This window comes from Athene cunicularia (assembly GCF_003259725.1).
Source record: "Athene cunicularia isolate RWA chromosome 7 unlocalized genomic scaffold, athCun1 chr7_part1, whole genome shotgun sequence".
In the NCBI taxonomy this organism is placed as follows: domain Eukaryota; kingdom Metazoa; phylum Chordata; class Aves; order Strigiformes; family Strigidae; genus Athene; species Athene cunicularia.
This window is the reverse complement of record NW_020799107.1, coordinates 12485405-12501103: the sequence shown is the minus strand read 5'-3', so window position 1 is coordinate 12501103 and position 15699 is coordinate 12485405. Positions and strand designations below refer to the sequence as shown.

At 36.7% G+C, this 15699-nt stretch overlaps 1 protein-coding gene across 2 annotated transcripts in view; it reads right to left on the bottom strand.

Moving 5' to 3' along the window:
- Positions 1-9386, bottom strand: part of CCDC141 (coiled-coil domain containing 141) — a 79945-nt gene extending 70559 nt beyond the window's left edge. For both annotated transcript variants that reach the window (XM_026853095.1, XM_026853096.1), the window contains exons 1-2: positions 9285-9386; positions 7759-7881 (exon numbers count right to left, since the gene is read on the bottom strand). In XM_026853095.1, the coding sequence (XP_026708896.1) occupies positions 7759-7881; positions 9285-9386 (225 nt within the window). The remainder of the gene's footprint in view (positions 1-7758; positions 7882-9284) is intronic.
- Positions 9387-15699: the final 6313 nt, after the last annotated feature.

The window sequence follows — 15699 nt, the reverse complement described above, 5'->3', positions numbered from 1 at the left end:
CTCCAATGGTCAATGCAATACTAATAGGAAGAAAGAAGTTACTTCACCTGGAAGGCCACTTTACACATCTTTTCAGACCCCATCCATTATTTCCCACTTGTTGGTTAACTTCAGACACGTGGGATTTTCACAGTACAAAACACATCAAGCACATCAAAAGCAAACCTCCATTAATAGTGCGCTCACATTTCTATTGTGTTATATAATGCTAGTAGAATTGGTAGATTCGTGTGTCATTTTGTTTCCATCTTACTAATTATGCCACTAAATTTGTTTCTAAGCTTTTGCACATAGAATGCTAGCAAACAATTTGTTTAACTGAAGCCATTTGCCAGTAAGTAAATGAGCACACATAACTATAATATGCTGCTCTTCAAACAATCTATACATTTAATAAATATATTTCAATCTTCCAATTATTTCTAATAGTTTCTATCCAGCTATTCCTGTTATCATTCATTACATTTCACAGACAACATAAAGGCAGGATATGACATTCACATTCCTTCAGAACAAACCTCAGTTCTCAAAATATATTTTGAAAAAACAGCCAGGCTGCTTTCAAGATGATTTTAAAAGGCTACCCCAATAAAAGCACAGTATAAAATGTTTTTGTTACCATGAAGACACGGTGAACAATAATTTGACTAGCTTTTCAGACACATAAGAGAGAACTTTATATACTAATGTTCCATGTCACACTGCTTCGTTATCTGTCCATCAACAGAATGATCAATATTTTCTAATTATATATGATAATATAACATGAAATGCCTAGAGCTCTTCTTGTCTACAGGACACAGGAAAACCGTTTACTCTTTCTTAACAGTTCAGCCTTACTCAAAGTGATAGCACTCAACACCCAAATTCAGCACTAACACTATTTTACATTTAGAAAATATTTTTCTAGAAGAGACGTGAATTAGGATATAAGGTATTAATTTCCTAAAAAGCTATAAAAATGGAAAATAAATGCCTATGTATTTCATTATTTCAGTAGATTAAGTACTGATAAATGAAGACATATGAAGAGACCATGAAAGGGAAAACAAAATAACAAAGGTTTCATGTGCAGACTGGGTCATTCTCCTTTCTTGTCATCTATCACCCAACACTAGGAAATAGCTATTACATCCTAAAGTTTGTTTTAAAATAGACCCAAATTGAGGGCTATGTCCTACAACAAATTACCTCAGTGATTTTGATTCACTTGGTACATAGTTCATGTCAACGTTCAAATACATCAACTCGCTTTTATGCAGTGTTAAAGTTTTTGTTGTTCGAATTGTTCCAAAATTTGGTGAGAAAACTGGAAACTATTGAGGATACTTGCTTCTCTGGAGAGCTATCTACCCTTTACAGGTGAGGGATAAACCAAACCCACAGTTTTAACTGTTGATGCCATGGGTGAGATTCTCACGCCCTTACTTTCAAGCTATTTCAAGAGGCTTACAGAGAGCTGGAGTCCCTGAAAGCCATCAGTTTATTTCTAACCTGCAAAATATGACTCTAGTGAAGAGGGAGACCATGAGATTGTTTCTTAAAGGTGTCATTTGCCTGGTGAGGGCAGAAACATAAAGCAGTGTGGAGTGTACAGACCACTCAGCCTCAGAGGTAGTTATTACTGAAAAAGCCATTTGACCTGTTTCTTCACTCCCTCCATGTTTTGTTCAAAGTCAGTTCAGTAGATGTTCCAGCCCAGGGTTGAGATAATCCAAAAACAGCTTGTTGCTCCCCATACTACTTCCTTCTCTGCTATGAGTGCTGCGCTTTATGACAGATTCTTATCTCCAGAAGGTTCTAAAGAATGCGAAAGGCCATTTAATTTTAGCTACTAACTTAAAATTATTTCATAACACACAGTTTTCTCTTATTTTTAGGTAGGCATTTTTAGTTGTAGTCTATAGGCTACAAAGTTGCTGTCAATGATGAGATATTTGTGTATCTCTGCTGCTACAGTATTCTCTCATTTCAACAACATTATGTTGTGTACATGTTATGTAGCTAAGATTAGCTTTAGGGAAAAAAAAAAAAAACAAAACACACACACACACACACACACACACCAAAAAAACTTCTACTGCAAGGAGCATACCAAGGCATGAACTATCACAATATTTCCAAATCTTGGTGAATCTTATGCAGAGCTCCAAAACGTTGCACTGAAGTATGTGCATCTGATCTTCACATTTCATTTCAGTGCAATCTTCAGTAGGAAAGCTACTGAATTTATGGATTTTTAAACTCCTCAAGCTGGTTTATGTAGCAATAATTAAAAAAAATAATAATAATTTAAAAAACACATTTAAACTCTGATCCTGCTCAGTAGTTTCTTTCCTTCTTCCTTCCCTATATTTCATTATTATTTTGGGCCAAATTTCACACTTCAGCTCGTATTTTACGTAGTACTAAGGTCCAGCTTCAGATTCTTACGGGGATGTCCTGGTTCAACTAGGATAGGGTCAAGTTTTCCCCAGCAGACAGGGAGGGGGAAGGGATCTCCAACCGGGTTATTCATACCATACTGACGTCAGGTCCAGGGGCGGAGCTTTTTTACTTTCGTTTTTGGTTTTGGGGTTGCGCACACATGCGCGGCAGGCTTGTTCCCTGGCCATTTTGCGGTATTTCTCTGTATATCTTTTGTCTTGTTCATTGTTATTGCTTTTTATTGTTGTTACCATTGATACTGTTGTTGTTCAGATTGTTCTATCACTCTGTTGTATTGCATTTCTTCTTATTTCAGCCCGGGGTCTGTGCTTAACTTCCAGCCCGACCGGCTGAGGGTAGGGAGGGGGCAACGGCAACATGCTCTCCGGTCCCAGCAGGGCTTAAACCACCACAAGGGAATAATGGAATTTTCAGGGGTGTATACTATCCACCTCACCAAGATGCTGCCAAAATTAATCTGTGTTTATAGGTAGTGGTGAAATTATACAACACAAATAGTTATTAACCTGAAGCTCAGAAAGCAGTCACAAAACTATTTTGAGACAAATACTATTTCAGTGAGAATTTTATTTATGCAAATATTGAAACTGGTGAGTAATCTGAACATTGAAAAAAATATTTATTAAATCTTACTTTTTCCCTTTTTTTTCAAGTCACTTGCAAAACTCAGCTTTCCTTTATGATGAAAATGCAGCTGCGCTTTGCTGCTAATTTTACTGCTGGGCACTTCGATATTTACATGTAAATAATTCAGAAGATGCTAACGATAATTTCTTCCATAACAAAATTACTGAAAAATAAGTATTATAAAAATAATTTTACTTGAAATAGCTGACTTTAAAATAGCTAAGATGCAAAAAAATAGCATATTATATTATTGGTTTTTGAAGAATGTAATTTTCTCATTTGTTTTCTTGGATATTAACATATAAATTACTATTTTGCAATTTATGCTCTGTGAGTTGAATAAAATAAAATAATTAGGAGCAATCTTCAGGTTCATGAGCCAAATTAGTAACAGTGTTGGTTTTAAACTTAAGTTTATAGGCTATTTCTGGTTTGTAGTGGTTCTGCCACAGTCTCTTTCATGATAAAAAACAGAACTTTGGAAACAAACCAAGAATGCCGCTGTTTGTTTTAGGGGGGATTTTAACATTTTCGTAGCCAAAAGCATGGCAACACATGCACACACAGTCATTTGTTTGGGGTTTTTGGGGTGGTTTTTTTGTTTGTTTTTTTTGTTGTTGTTTTTTTTTTTAATGGTCCAGAAAGCATTAATATTGGGAGATTCAAACGCTAAGACAGAATGTTATCTCCAGACAGGACTTCTGCTGGAAACAACTGAATTATGGAGAACAGAAGAAAGGCAGAGAAATGTGTATGCACAATACAATCAATATCATTTTACCTCCTGGAAGCTTTGTGTCTCAAGTTTTTCTGGTTTTGATTCTTCTCTCTCTCTCTTTTTTTTTTTTTTTTTTTTTTAAATATTGTAAAGAATGAGATATCAAAATATACATATACCTATATTTACATTTCCAGAACTTATAAACCTGCTAAACAAGGATGAGGCAAATGTTGAGAAGGAGACTTGCATGAAATCACAGAAGTTGATATTTTCAAAACAACTTACTGCTGATATGGTCTAATTTAGCAAAAGAGAGAAATAGAATATATTATTTTAGAATCAGAATATTAGTTGAGGCTACTGAAGGGTCAATTCACAAAGAGAAAAGGCTATGATTCCAAACCTGAAAACATTTATGTGTTAATTCTTAACCATGTTCAAAAGAACCATTTAATTTCAGTTTATGGAACCTGCAACAGTTCATATGTGTAAGTGTTGGGAGCGGCTAGACCTGTCAGATGAATTAATCAGTTATAAAAGAATAAGTAATTCTTTAATACTTACAAACACCAAATTTATCTCTAAAGGATAACAAACCTGTAAGCTTGCCTAGAACAAGTGACAAGCATATATGAATTTTTGCCATCAGTTAGGCATTAGTGAACAAAACTAAGAAACTGAACTATAGTTTACCTCTTAAATCACTGTTGCTAAACAATTTTCATTAATCTGGGCTGCTAGTAGTCAGTATGAGAATTCAACAAAACCAAATAGAATAATTGCCTCTATAAAGGACATCAATATGATACATATGAATGAAATTTGAAGAGCACTGAGAGGAGTTTTAAGTCGATGTTGTAAAACAACATGTACATGGCTTTTGGTTGGTCTCAGTTGTGCTATTTCCTGAGCAGTGTTTATTTTTTCATGCTAACAATAACATGTCTGTTTCATAATCCATAAACGTTTGAAATAGGGACCTTTTCAAAAGTTGTATTCTGCTTTTTATTAAAATAGTAGGGTGTTCCAAATTCCCATACTCAGTGGAACAAATTTAAATCAGTAATGAGTATGACAGAGTACATTCTATCAAAGGAAACGATTTTGGGTATGTTTTCTCCTATTGCCCTAAATACACCAGTTTTTATCAGAATAACTCTGAACATTAAAAGCAGTAAAGAAATGTTCTAAAAATTACTGCTTTCTCATTTAACAGGTCTGTTTCTATTACTATAATCTGCCCCACTGAGTATCATACTGGTTGTTTAGGTTTTCTTAACATTTAGCAATGTTAAGATTTCATCCTCCCTTCTTCTTAATGAAGCACAGTAGAAAAAAAATCACAACTTTTTTCCTCTTGCTATAATGTAACTTTCTAATGTTCTTACTTTGAAAAATTACAGACTGAAAAAACCAAATGAAGCTACTTTTTGAATTCGTACAAATTTAATCATTGAAGCAATTCAGATTAAATATAAAGTGTAATGAATACACTATTTTGAATAAAAGGATTTTTTTGATGGATATTCATAAATTATAGAAGCTTTAATTTTAATAAATGTGCTGTTCTAACAAGATATTTCTGATTTGCTGTTTGTTGTATTAGGTTTATTAAGTTGCATATATGTGTTTTTAAAAGATATGTAAACCTGAGACAAAATATCACAATGTTGTCACATAACTAGAACAAATTTTACTGGAGCACAAAACCACATCTTCATCTTTATCTTTTTTTTTAGACTATTTATAATACATTCCAAATGCCAAGATCTAATTAAGAGCAGAAGTAAATATGTTACAAGCTGCCATAGAATGCCATTGATAGAGTCAGTTGGAACAAGATAGTCAGTGAAAATAACAACTTGTAGCCAATATGGAAGGATTAAAAACTGCACTGGATAAGACCACAGCTGGGAGACTATTCATATATTTGCATAATTAATTATTGTTAAAATTTACAAAATTATGTTGCTCACTAATGGTAAAAGATCAAATAGAATTACATATGCTGGACACCATCAAAACAAGGACCATCTAGCAACTGCAATTTTGTGTTGTCCCTCTCCTGCCCACATTTCTAAATTCTTTTTTATTCTCTCATAAGTAACTAAATCTTTATGTCCATAAATGTTGAAGACTGAAACATCACTACCTCTTTATCCATCTTTACATAACTAATGAATAATTCATTAACAAATGCTAAGGGGAAATATTTCTATAATTAGTATTTCAATGACTGAGAATCATTCTCGTAAAAAACTTTTGATGAGTGGATTGAGTAACTTAAAACAATAATGTCGAACAAGTGTTAACAGCTTACTGTAAGACAGTCACATCTGAAAAACACACAGTACGAATGATAGTGACACTGCAGTCCTGTATTACTGCAGCTCTTAAGTTATTGGGGAAAAAATAGTCGTTTTGGACTTAATCCTTTTATAGAATGTTCATTAATCAATGCTGAATTTTCCAAGGACTATAGATATAAGACATGAAATGAGTATTTGTTCCTGATATATTTGGATGGCAAGACCTACAAGGTGTCTTTCAGAACATTTGTATTATTTTCTTCCCCTTAGCAAACAACATTTAGTATAAGTATGTAACACTAAAATTTTACTTGAGGGTAACATGTTATCTGAACATTTGTTTTTCTTTTAAAGGTTGGATTTATTACATTTTCTTTTTTCTCTCTTTAAAATTTATTTTTAACAATTGGGAAAAAACACACACACACACACACACACAAAAACAAACCACAACCAACCCAACACAGCTTCTTCCAGTTGTCAGTGTGTACGATCTCAGCTAATTTTGAATTGTTCAAACAGGATACAGCAGCTTGTTCCAAGAATGCCTGACTTTAGCACGGATGGCAATAAAGATGAGGCACTTGCATAAGTAAAGATAGCAGAACCACCTTCTCTGTTATGGGGGGTTTGTTTTGGAGATTCATACTTTTTTGTTGTTGTTGTTGTTGTAATGCTATTCTTCATACTACACAAAATCCATAGTATGCACCATATTAAATTATATTGTCTATATACTGTATTAAATTACCTCACATACATTTGAGATTTAGGACTGGAGAAGCACATAGTCACTAGTATTAGATCAAAGGCACTCGATCCTATCCAGATCATGTGTGCTCTTTCAGATCTGAGTTTTATGTAATCTCAAAAAAATAAATGCAATCTATTAAGATAAGTTGCTGTGCACAACTTCAAGATTTTAGAGGAATTTGTCTAAAGATATAAAGTCAATGTGCCCTATCAAAACATGCAAACAAAATTTCTTCTTAGGTGCTTTTAGACTCTTCTCGGTGTCAAAGTCCACATTTAAAATAATTCAACCTTTTCATGCAAGCATGTCACCCTGTATCCAAATGCCACTGTTGTTATAATCTGTTCTCAAGAGTGCTAAAATCTGATCTTAGGTCTGTTACTTAGCAAAAATCTTCCTAGCTCAAGACAAGCAATATTCAATGTTACTACATCATTCTTACCATAACTTACATCAATTAATATTCAATAAAAATATTGAAAAAATATTTAAAATGTGCCTAGAATATCTACTTCACACTTACATAGAGCTTGTCTGTGTTTACAGCTCTTAGAAACTAATCAAACTTTTCATAACATTGGAGAATTAAAAAAAAAAGACATTCCATTAGCAGTTATTGAGTGCTATAGGAATCTTTTACTTGACTTGACAGTAATGTATAAAGTGGAAAAAATAGTGCATCTTTACTGTTGTTGTCAGAAAATAGGAATTAACACTATTTTTCCAGTGCGCAGGCCTAGCTTTGACCTGTTGCACTGACAAAGGCTGAACATATTTTTTCCTGTGTGGAGTTTAACCTCACAACCACATTGCAATAGGAGGCCCAGGCAGCTATGGCAGCTGTTGTACCTGAACTACAAAGACTGGATGTATTTTTGTGTGGTTTTATCACAGCTTACCTTAAGTTTAGCTAGGAGGAATTCATGATCTTGCAGTAGTTTTTTCGTCTCATCTTGATTGCTGCCAATTTCTAATAAATTTGGTCTTGATTCAGCTAGCTGAAGCTTCACCCACTTTCCACACTGTTAAGTAAACAATTACAGCAGTCAGAAAACACAAGCCTGCCTGCATTTATTTACTCACACAGACTCCCAGGTCACACATACTTTCCATAGTCACAGGAGCACAGGGAATCATAAACACTCAATTGCAGAATGAAGACACAGAGGATACAATATGAACTTCATTCAAAACAGGTATCAAAATCCCACTACCTACTGTAAGTTTGGTTTTGCCTGTGAAGAGTAAGATTATCGCAATGAGCCAAAAAGGTTTCTCTAACTCATGTCCTCTTTCAGCTGAAGACTGCAAATATAGTTAAGGAAATTAGGTGAGGGTGAGGGTGGGTGGAAGGTACAAATATATTACAGCAAATGCAGAAACCATAACCCCATATCTTATTTCTACCACACAGATCCAATATGCATGTATGATATACTGAATATATATAGAGATTGCACAACTAGGAGCAGGCTCCCACAGCACAGAGGAAAAATGAGTGTCCTCACCCTAAACTTAAGTCTCCTTGCAACAGAATTGCTCCCCTGAGGCAACAGACAGCGTGTCCCAGGAAGGGTGAGAACTAATAGGAGAACCTTCCCACCTGCACAACTGAGGTAATCCCATCCAGATTAATCACCCTAATTCCCTGACAGACCCACTCATTATCACTTTATGCTACACTACAAACTCTAGTGGCTGAAGGTTGCGTGTTTTCCAAGTTGTCTGGAGAATGAAGAATCAAACTACCAATAAATCCCAGCTGGGATTCAGTACCTAATCATCCAGCTTTACTCCCCATGACAAATTTGTGCAAGCTGTAGGTGTGGATTCCAGTTCACAGAACAGGACTTTAGGTGCTCTAAACATAACTGTATATACTCAAGGACTTCTACTAAAAACTATGGGAATATCAAGTCTCAGTTTTCAAAAATAACCAGTCATTATCAGGCTTAGGCCTCCCTCCCCAGCAAATATTTGAAAAGACGACACACAACCTGCATTTATGGAGTTGATAAACTACTTACTATGTAAAAATATTGCTGAGTATAGTTTAAAAATAACTCTTGAGGAGTCTTAGCTAGAATTAAAGGTAACATGCTTATTAGCACATTTTCATGGTGCACTGCATTTATCTCTTTTTAAATAGAATGGAAGGAATTCCTTGCTTTAAGAGCCTACATATTTTGCCCAAATTATTTATTCTATTTAAAAAAAAACAACAAACCACAAACAGAAATTGTGAACAGAAATAAGTGTTAACTTCCAAGGAAGTTCTATTAGATGTTACCTCATTAAATGTCCTTGCCTTATAATTTTATACTAACTATTCATTTGCACAGAACATTTAAAAGGAGTAGTAATCGATGTGTAGCAGAAAGCCAAGAACAGACATGCTCTTAGGTAAGGTAAGTTGTTGCCTTACCTTAAGTACAGCTATAACAATACTGGCATCCCCAGCCTGAACAGCAACTGAACTGACTGTTGTTGTAGAAGGCTTCTGCTCCGAACTGGCTTCATTTGACATGGTGTTTCAAAATGGGACCATACATTAAAGCAGACTTGAAATGCTCTTTCAAGGTCCACTGTTCATTTCAGAAAGCAACAGAGTTGCTTGGATTCACTCAGTGAAACAGCTCAGCTAACACTGATTAGTCTGCCAAAAGGAAAGAACAGGTGGTTAAAAATAGACAACCCCATTGAGTTTATCATTCTTGCGAGAGATTTGACACACCCCTAGTTTGGTAGCATTAAGCTGCCTGTTCTTTTTTGTCACCATCCAAAGTGTGAAGGGATTCTTCCATGAACACCACCTGACACTGGCTAACCAGAGGAAAAAAAGATGCTTAAACTTAAAAAGATACAAAAAATTTACTATTGAGTCTATACAGACAAACCCAGTGTTTTGAGGTTTCAAAACACACAACCATACAATCTACATTTTCACATTCTACAAGTAAAATCTTTTCTTGTTTACTAGCTACTGAATATATTTTCTTAACATAATTCTTCCTCTGAGTCAAAGTATTTAAACAAGATGAACATGTGGATATAAATCAGATGCTGAATCAAAACCAAGAGAGGATTTTTAATCCAAAAATATTTAAAAGAGAACAACCAGAGAAGGAAACCAAGTACTTTGTGTGAGTTCTTAAAGAGTATTTGATTCCTGCCTAAAATTAAGATAACTTACTTGATTTTCATTTTAATCACGACTTGTTTCTATAGTGTTCATTTTGTTCTAAATGAGCGTAAGAAAGACCTCTAAAGATTGTTTAAACTCCGCTCTAAGTTTTTTATTCAGTGCGTGGAAATTGAATAGACATGTTTAAATCACAGTATTGGTTTGGCATGTTAATTCTATTGCCAGAAACCCAGAGCATGCCACAAGTAGCCTACAGTACGAGACAGCAGCTGCTAGGTTTCCTTCCACAGAACAGCTGAGAAAGTGACACTGGTGTTTGGATTTGCAGGTCACTCTGGAAACACAATTCCAGCTAAGAAATGACACATATAACTCTCCTCTAAGCATCTGCTTGCTTGATTTGTTTAAAAAAGATGTAAAATTTAGATAATCTTTTATAATAAACTAGATTTTAAACTAGAACAGACACACCTGCAGTGAAACCAAGATCTGGAAGCAAATTCTAAACTATTTTGGACTGGGAGGAATTTAGGGCAGTTACAGGGAAATTGAACTGATGTACCAAAGTCTGGGATTTTTTGTTTGTTTTTTCATGCCACACACACCACACCCCCACCCCTCGCCTCACCAATTGTTAGCAGATTATAATCTTAATCTGATCACCATCTTCAAACCATAGGTTTCAAACGGGGCATCCAAAAGTGTGTTGTACTGGTTTGTGCTGAACCAAACAGTCTTGGCAAATCAAAACGATTTTCCCATCCCTTGTGCCAAAACAGAACCATGAACGCTCAAGGTGCCAACAAGGGAACAAATACCAAATAGTTTTCCAAAATTCCTTGTAACACCTGTGACAGGCCCATGGACCTCTACCACTGAAACATTATATAGTTATTCAGAGACTCATGTGCGTATTCATGTAATAGGTATGGCAGAACAAAGTATTTGAAATTTAATGGTCACACAAAAACTGGAGTATAGAAATCCTGAAGAAAACCTCAAAACTGAAACAGAAGAGAGGCCTATATTGATTTGAATAGAAGGTAGATGTGTTGTACAAAATTTGCTGAATACTCAAGATTGCCAAAAGACACTTCAGAAGACACATGACTGGATTTTTCACCTTGCAGGCAGGACTGAGAACAAACAGGATTTGGCTGCTGGAAAAAACTGTCTGACCTCTTGTTAGTCTTCTAAAAGGAGTTACAAACCAATTTTGGTACTACGTTGAAGTGTGTCCTTGAGTTTTTGGTCTCTCGGAAGTACATTTTAAATGTACTTTTTCATGGCACAAGTTGGGCCAATCCATCATCTCACAAGGGTAGCCAGACATAAGAGCTGTTTTACACTCAGATTAAATGAGGAATCATTTTTCATAGAGCTGACAGCTAGAAATCATGGAAAAAACATCACACTCAAGAAGTTGACCCTAAACAAGTTTGGCAGCAACTGAGTCAAGCGATTCAAAATATCTGGCAATAAATGAATTGATACTGTATTTATTTGACTTATGCTAAGCATATAAGATAGAGACAGATAAACATCAGAGTATCAGGCAGAGAAAAGGTAGCGAGGGATTAGAAAAGATCTTATAGCACAATCCTAGAAGAAAAAGATCAGGATTTTGGCATTGCATGATGATCCATTTCAGCTGTGTCCAGGAAAACAAAATTTAACAAGCATGACTTTCTCAGTATTGTTTACTTACTTATCTGTCATCTGTTCCTCTGTCTGAAACAAATAAAAATTCTGCTAGAAGCCAGAAATAGGCAGACTCCCTGTGTCAGTAGAGAGAAGTATTTTTCCTTTGCTACCACTATGTGAAAGACGAGAATAAGAATGACAAGAGGAAACTAGCATTCACCAGCTGTCCATGAGAAGCAACAAAACTGAACAAATGAACAAAGGAAACAATCTCATGAAAACAGAAAAAAAAAAAAAAAAAGACCAAGTGTCTCTAGTGTAAATAATGTCAGGTATTATTTGTAACAACTGTATGTAAAAAGGATTTGAGAGGTAAACGTGATAAAACTCCATTTTCAACAAGGATTGTGTCTTTATCAGTGGCTTTTTTTCACGTGTGACAAGGGAAACACGCATAGGAAAAGGACTATCTTTCTTGAGGTAAGTTGCTTTTTGTTCAGCACTCTGAAGCTGTCAGTGCACTATGAAAATGCCTCTGGGAGAGACAAGAGTTCATTCTCTGCAGCCTCAAAGCTGCGAGGTCTTTCACTTTGGTTTGTAAATGTAACGGGTCTACTTTTTTACCTTGTCTCATGCCTGGGAGAACAGGCCTACACAGCAAAGGGGGAAGGAGAACAAGGGAAGGAAGCATCCCTCAAAGTGATGGGTTTCATGTGGCTTGGAAAAAGGTACATAAACACTGCTTCCCTCTGACAGCCCCACCTGAACGAGGGACAGTGATGTCAGACCTCTCCAAGTCTATGGTTGCTGATTTTTGCTGGCTCCTATCGTCTTACCTTTTGAGCAGGCACCATTTTCAGATATTGTCAGGAATGACAGCATGAGGGCACGAAAGCAAGGAGTCTGCAAGTCTCCCCAGGTTCACAAAGAGGGGACTGTGCAGCCATGGAGTTCACATACAAGGGTGAGGGTTGAGCAGGAGGTAGCTATTTCCCCGAAAAGAGGCTCCTCTTTACCCTACACTGGTTGAGTAAGTTTTGAGGATGACAAACTGGTTGAACTCCTCACCAAGTTTTGTTGTTCGTAAAAAGCAAAACCAAATACGATGAAAAACAGCCTGGCAGCAGCAGCAGTCAAGAAAGGAAGGCAGGAAACAGCAATGCCTCCCCCCAGAGGTCAGAAAGTACATGAATGGCACGTGAGAAACAGTAACTTTTGATACCATCTATTTCTTAACGTTTATTTAGAAAGAAGTATTTCTTTCAGAGAACCGCACTATGAAGGCTGTCAGAAAACAGAAGGAAACTGAAACACTTGAGGAAGGGCGAGTGGGGGCCAGGCACAAACTAACCTCCCAGCACCCAGACGCAGAGAAAGGAGTAACATAAGCTACACCACTGCCTGCAGCAGGGATATGAGATTCAGCTACAGGCCACAGCAGAGGGAGATCTGTCCTCCCATGACCCCTGGACCACCCAGGGGTAAAGGGACGCCCAGCCTGGCTTCGCTCCCATCATGACAGTGAGAAGTTTCTGCTGCCAAAGTTACTGGGGCAGGGCAGGTGCACCAAGAGGGGAGGAAACTCTCCTCACTCCCAAAAGCAAGGTTATTATTACCTGCAGAAGGGATGGAAAGGGCCAGCCAGGGTAAATGAGATTCACTTCAGGTAGGTAACAGCTGAAGCATGGGCAGAAGCCATTTCCTTGTCAGCTTAGAGCCCATGAGCTTAAGAAAAGACAGCCCTAAAATAGCCTGGGACCCTGCTGGCCCCCAAAAGGGGGTTGTGCTGTCTTTGCCACCATGGAGAGAGAAGGCAAAGTCTCAAAGGGCTAGGAAACAGCTGTGAAAGAGTACCCAAGGGATAAAAGACAGCCCACTGCCCCCCAGCTAAAAATGGTAAGAACAAACTACGGTCCATGTTGCCTGGATTATTGTTTGATAGTTCCCAGATTCATTTTATTTAAAAACATGCAAGTGTAATGAAGCATTATAGCTTGTATCTTCCCGTTCTTCCTGTGCATCACCCTAACAAAAACCCTTCCATTCTTGGTTCTTCATTACCAGTCCTGAAGACACTTTATACCACCCTAATAAAACAGGATGACGAGAAAAATCTACCCAAAAAGCACTGTCCCACAAAGCAGAGAAAAGACCAAAAGCAAAGGTATCCTGGTTCATCCCTGTCACACTTAATATGTCTCCATGAAAAAAAAAAAACAAAAAAACAAAAAAAACCCACAACACAGCACTACTAACTACAACCAACAATGTACTAGAGATAAAGAAACCAGCAAGCAGTTTAACATTGCTAATTCAGTGCACTGATAACAGCAAAATCAGTATTTGTTTTCTTCTCAGGACAACAACATTTAGAAAAACCTATACAGTAAACAGACCTGGGAAGAAATGACAGCTGATACATTTCAGTCCCCTGGCCATTAATTGTTCATGTCCCACTCTCTCATTCCGAAGCATTATCTTCCCTGTATCCCTCTTTTTTGGATCCTAGAGGATTTCTGCAAAGCATACATGCTATTTGTACATAGCACTTGTCAAAACAGCACAGAAATCCATACTGTTTATTAAATGATAGAAGAGATCCACCAAATTTAACCATTGCTTACAAACATGTTATATCACTTCAGTCTCCACTTCTATTTTAAGAAAGCTCATAGAGCCTTTAAATTTAGACTCCAGCTTCTAAATGTTACATAAACAAAGACCATTCTTTCTAGCATTTGTTATTTAAAAATTCTCTTCCAGTTCTTTACTTGGATCATATACAGGGTAAAGAGGAATGCTGACACATAGGCACTGCTTACATTTTTATTCTCTAGGCATCATAGTACTTAAATTTCTGAAAAGCATACAATCACCCTGAGTGTTTTCAAATATACAGAAATAATAAACCAAGCTTGGTGGTAACCTGCTCATCTGATCTGCTTTCTTCTTATCTTATTGTGTGACTCAAGATGGGCAGCAAACTGAGGTGTTGGGATCTCCACTCAAGAACTCCTGAAGCACAAAAAAAAACCCAACCCAAAACCAAAAAACATATTTCTTGTTCTGAGAATGTATTAAAACATTAGTGCTTTCAGAAACAATCTTCTTCCCTTCTTAAACTTAACTCTGTGCAAAATAAAATATTGCTTTAGATTCTTTAGTCACAGATAAGCTTCAGGAGGTTTCATACGGCAATAAACTGGAGGAAGAAGGCAAAAAAAGCACCTTAGGGAAAGGAAGAGAAAGAGAGGGAGAGAAGAGCACAAGGTCCCCATGATAATTTTGAAGCCATTGGCAGCTCTGATTAACAGATGTACGTCTAAGCCAGCTCATCTGAACAGATGTCTCCAAATCCAAACACATTAATTACTTGGTGTCATTTTTCTTAGCAAGTTTGATTTTATTTTGCTGTCACACCCAATAAAAAACACAAGTTGGATTTATTCCTTTCCTTAAAGTGACGGCTACAGGACAGACTGAAAGAAAAAAGTGACTTGATGACTATTCAAGTGTAAATATAGTGGCAAAAATATAAACAATGAAATTTTTAACTGTTGAATGGGGTGAAAAGATTAAACAAAACAGAAAACAATACACAAGCATGAAGTGCAGAGTGATCACATCTCATTCTCCCTCACATCCCAGGTGAGAAGACCAGCATGTCCTCTTAAGTTTACTGGAGAAACTCAGAGTCAGCTGGAGAGTGGACTTACCCCACAGCACCCCTGGGGAAGCTCAACATTTCTGTCTCATTGGGCGTTGTCCAAAACAAATGCTGCACACCCTATGGAGTTGTACTCCGATGAAGGCAAAAGTAAGGCAGTTTTAACAGCTCACAATTGCCACGTACACTAGTCATCCCAACTGCAATCTTGTCAACAGAGAAAACAGTGACACGGTGTATTCAACTCTGTCGAGAGAATGAAGAGACCTTAGATAGTTCATCAGTCCACTGTTAAGGTTCCAGCAGCAGCAGCAGAAAGAGAACAGTTTATTACACAAGATTAGCATGTTCCCTCGCCCATGCATGCAAGAAAAATCAGCAGGA